The sequence below is a fragment of the Penaeus chinensis genome, chromosome 22, assembly GCF_019202785.1.
Source record: "Penaeus chinensis breed Huanghai No. 1 chromosome 22, ASM1920278v2, whole genome shotgun sequence".
NCBI classification, from domain to species: Eukaryota; Metazoa; Arthropoda; class Malacostraca; order Decapoda; family Penaeidae; genus Penaeus; species Penaeus chinensis.
In genome coordinates this window covers 5298698-5303697 of record NC_061840.1, presented here as the reverse complement: position 1 = coordinate 5303697, position 5000 = coordinate 5298698, and the positions used below count along the sequence as shown (strand labels likewise).

Sequence of the window (5000 nt, the reverse complement as noted above, 5' to 3'; positions counted from 1 at the left end):
TTATGTAATTTGAATTGGCGGGAAAAACATATTTTTTACTAGTGGTATGAATATCAACGGTATTCTTTTTATTATAAACATTATAATTATTATAATGTTATAAACATTATAATTATTATAATGTTATAAACATTATAATTATTATAATGTTATAAACATTAGTAACAGCAAAATAAGATAATGTAAACTATTTTCGTTAATCAAAGAAAAGGCTAAACGAGGCGAGACAGGCAGTACTCGTAATTGGCTCATTGGTGACTTAGTACAAGTGTAGCCATCTATGTGTAAAAACAATCAAACAAGTAACTCACAGTGGGCATAGCACGTACCTACACGTCATTCCCATCGGCATTGGGTTAAGATAAATATGAATAATACTACATGCCTATAATCATGAACCTTTATGTCATCTATCGATCAACAAAAAAAGAAGCAATTTTAGAGCATGTATATACAGTTTTATTCTTCCATTTTCTTCTTTTTTTATCACCTGACATAATAAGGAAATAAGAACAAGTTAAAGACTAAAGAAAGAGAAGATAAACAAAGCAAATTCTCACCTGCTAGCTTGATGAGCGTCTGGAGGGGTGGAATGACAGCTGGTGAAGTTCTCATTAAGTAGAAGAGGACCATGAGAGTCAGGGAAAAGTTGGTAACCCAGCGCCCTGCATACGGTGATGTAACATGGCGATCCTTTGCCCATTTCCGAATGGCAAAGACTAACGGCCGCACTCTCTTGTCCATGCTGCCATACAGGTACAACATCTCACTCATATAGAAACCACTCCTGCAAAACAAGCAACAGCCCCACTCAGATAATATTCTACAAACCCCAGTGATTTGCAAAACCAGTTTCAGACTAATTCAAAGCCTGCACAAGTCAGGGCTCCTGCAGAGTCCTCAGCCAATCACAGGGTTCATTTCTCTCAATGAGATTAGTTACTTTTTTCACAGCAAAGTTCAGAGGACAAAGACACAGCTGTAACAAAACAGTCTCCACAGTTTTCACCCGCAATGTAAAAGCTGCAGTCACCTGAATGTTCCTTTTATACCTGTTGGCCATAGAGAGGTCACACTCCATGTCAGTCAAATCTTGGCGATACTTGATAATGGGAACGCGAGCTGCCAGAATCTTCCTCACCTGCCATTTAGAAGGAAAAATTATATACAGATCACTGCCTACTGAGCAGAAAATTGATACAGTGGTATTTGGCTTTCCTTTATTTTTATTTTTTACCCCCTTAAGCCATTTGCCCCTGGATTTATGTTCTGTCCCCTATAGTTTTTGGTAAATTTTGTTACATACAGATGGCTCCACATGTGCTCAGCCGGCAAGGAGTCTATCAATAGGCCCTAGTTACCGATCCTGATTTCCCCATTCCTTAAATTGACAGGAAAATGGGTTCTTCTTATTTATACCATTGCTATCAATACTGTTATTATTGTTATTGATGTTATGATTATTAAATTGTCATTAAAATATTTTAGACAATGAAATGATACAAAAGACCCTTTCCTAAAGTGAAGGAAAATGGTAAACAGGTGAGAGAGGTAGTTCTAATAACTGGCTATTTGGTGATTAAGAACTTGTAGAGCCATCTATGTGTAAATACAATAAATAAACTTGTATTACAGTGGGCATGGCATGTATTCTTGCCAAATGGGGCAAATGGATTAAAATATTTCGAATTCTTAGGAATGAGAGGGATCAGTGGATTCAATACAACGAATAGGAATTTCATAATAAAGCAAAAACTGAGCTAATACTGGTATATGTTAACATAAGGACACTAATATATTGAACCACTGAAGTAATAGCTTTGAGAAATTTCATATAAACTTACTCTTTATAAAAGTAATTATAACAGTAACTATAAAAGTAATAATAATAATAATAATAATAATAATAATAATAATAATAATAATAATAATAATAATCACTGATAAAGACAATGACAATGATAATGACAATGGCAATGAAGATGATGTTGACAATACAAACATGAATAATTTTTAAAAATAATTATAAAAAAATAGATGAATAAAATAATAACAACAATGACATCACTATCATTATCATTATCATTATAATCATATAATAATTATCATTCTTATTATTGTCATCCTCATAATAATCATTATTATTAATATAATCATAATAGTAATAACAACAATAATAATAATAATATAAAAAAACAACTACAAGAACAACAACAGTAATAATAATTACAATTATAACAATAATAAAAAACAACAATGGTAATAACAATAACAGAACAGCAATAGAAATAAAAACATTTAAGGGAAAATTTCAAGGAATGAGGTAAATAAGTGAGGTCAAGTATGCCTAGTAATTGACTCCTTGGTGCCCAGGTACTTGCAGAACCAACTAATAAAACCACCTCCAAAGTGGACAGTGTATGTTCCTTGCACCAACAGCTTAACATAGCATATTTAAAACACTATAAAAATGAACATATATAATGGACTTCTTCAGCAAATTCTCACCTGAGAACATCCAGGCACAAAATTATCAAGAATATCTGAGATGACCTCCATGTGGCGCTGCATGGTGATGCGAGGATTGGCCGCAGACCGTGACTTCTTAGCTTGGAAGACCAAGCGCTGAGTGCTGTCCTAGAATATAAAATATGATCAACTGGTGTTTCTTTAATATTGAGTTTGCACCCTACTCTTCACAATACAGTCCAGTGGCCAGTTGGTTAAAATTGTGCGAGGCCCAACCCAATGAATATTCTCATATAAGTAGATGCATTTACACTGAAATAAATGCATATCCGTCTATCTAGCTGACAGATATACATTTATCTTTCTATCTGTCTGGTAGATATGCATGTCAAGCCTGATATATATGTATTTATTTCTGTGTATATGCATATCCATATACTGAATATCTATTGGGTCTGGCCACACATAATTTTAATAAACCAACCATTAATTACACATAAAAGGATCAGGATACATGATACGTAAAATGCGGCTGTATATAAAGTCTGATATCATAAATGTTAGTTTCTATCAAGTGAAACAATTTGCACAAACTAATTATGAAAACAAATATTGTTACCAGCAACTACTGTAAAGACTGAAGGATCTAACCTTTCACATTCATGAATACTGACCTGATTAGTGACATCAGAGAGCTCCAAAATCATGTCCAGATCACAGTTGACTCGCCCAAAGGAATTGACAGAGGAACCAAAGGGAAGGATGCAAGCCTGTGGGAAGAGGCCTGAGAGTGCGGCTTCTATCTGTGGAGTGAATGAGCTTCTTTAGCTATACATCAATTATTTTGAGTATTAAAAGTACAATATGTTAAGTCATAAGGTTATGGCAAAAATTATATAACAGGTTATTAGATAATGAAAAGAGGAAAATGCTATGTGAAACCTACCTGTCTGCATGTAAAAAACCTCAGTCTTGAACCTAACTCTGTCAATTTTTGGCATTCATACACGTTTTGTATCTGCTCTGACAACTGTTTTAAAGATAAGGAGAAATCAGAGAGACAGGATTAGTTTTTTTTTCACCAGTTATTTATCACCAATATTAAGAAAAGAGCACTTTAACATCTGCAAGCCTTCTTGTCCCCCTCTGAATGAAAGCACTCTTACATCTCTGCTCTTAGACAACTGCAGATGAAGTTCTTCATCAGAAGGCACCGTCTCTTGGATGATGTCTGTGGAACTACTGATGTTGGCCTTCTTGCTGTTAGGGGATGCAGGCTGGCTAGGCTGAGAGCCACACAAAGGGAGAGTGAACAGGTATGATGCGTTCTCGTCGGAGGTGAACGTGTTGACTGCAGCGCTCTTTCCATGGATTCTGCATCATCAAACTCCACCAGAATCATCTCCTTCAAATAATCAGAATAATGATAGAAATTGAAAAACTGCTTATTTCTTTGTTTATTCTAAATTGTACTATTGACCATAGAAAATACAAATTTACTTAGTACAATAGAATATGATTAGCTACCTACTTTCCTGACACTTGCTTTGCCTGGTGGCATAATGGAACATCTTCCGCACAGCTCCATACTGACTGCACACCTGGTGCAGGTCAGCAGACGATGGCAGCCCTGCCACCTCCACCAAGAGTGATCTGCGAGCCTCATTCCGCCTCTGGCTCACCAGAACATCAAACGGCACAAAAGACTCACCTGAAGAAAAGGAAGAAATACTCTTTGCATTTCAAATACCATATTTTCTGGAAATTAATCCAGGACAACAACATTTAGTATTTGTTACTGAAAACGACGTACCCCACACAGACCGGGGTACTATACGAATCCAAAATCCTAACCTAACCTTTCCTACCTTCTATTTATTGGCACTTTGTGCCAGTTTACAAAGAATGCAATATTAAGAACTCTGACTGTGTGGGTGTTGAGGACTTTGTCTTGGAGCGGTGACATGCCAAGGATATTTCTGACATTTCGCAGAAAGTATGAGGCCGCAGTAGCTGCACCCATGTTGTTTATTACTCTATTTCTTATATTCTTTAGGATGACTGTGTCCATTTCTCTCTATCTCTGTGCGTTGCTCATTAACATTAACATAAATGGAAATGACATATATCGGAAATCAAGATAACATCATTTCAGATAGCTGTTAGTCATTATTTAACAGTATGTCATATGGTAGTTTGTTTAGGAAAGAAAACCCTGTTAGACAATAATTTCAGTCAACTTCCTGACTCCCAATTAAGTAGCTACTTTCTTCGACTAAGAGTATACCGAGAAAAGTCTGAAATACTGACTGATAAGTCTACGCACCTGCACGACTATGGCAGTAGTTCTTGTTGTACAAATGGAAAGGTATTCTGGGTTGTATAATATTGCATTTTAAAGCCCTCAACAGAGGCATATTCTGGGGAAACAACATCCCTGGAGTTTAATTAAAGTACACGGAGTATATTAGGCCATTAGGGTATCTCCGGAGCCGGGATGTAAACACAGGGCGCGGCCATCTTGGATCACA

At 36.0% G+C, this 5000-nt stretch overlaps 1 protein-coding gene across 1 annotated transcript in view; it reads right to left on the bottom strand.

The window, feature by feature from the left end:
- Nucleotides 1–4994, bottom strand: part of LOC125036829 (poly(A) RNA polymerase, mitochondrial-like) — a 10804-nt gene extending 5810 nt beyond the window's left edge. Inside the window, exons 1-8 of the mRNA XM_047629696.1 lie at nucleotides 4796–4994; nucleotides 3997–4180; nucleotides 3636–3843; nucleotides 3416–3499; nucleotides 3144–3272; nucleotides 2509–2637; nucleotides 1053–1141; nucleotides 561–787 (exon numbers count right to left, since the gene is read on the bottom strand). Of these exons, the coding sequence (XP_047485652.1) occupies nucleotides 561–787; nucleotides 1053–1141; nucleotides 2509–2637; nucleotides 3144–3272; nucleotides 3416–3499; nucleotides 3636–3843; nucleotides 3997–4180; nucleotides 4796–4904 (1159 nt within the window). The 5' untranslated portion in view covers nucleotides 4905–4994. The remainder of the gene's footprint in view (nucleotides 1–560; nucleotides 788–1052; nucleotides 1142–2508; nucleotides 2638–3143; nucleotides 3273–3415; nucleotides 3500–3635; nucleotides 3844–3996; nucleotides 4181–4795) is intronic.
- Between the last annotated feature and the right edge of the window lie 6 nt (nucleotides 4995–5000).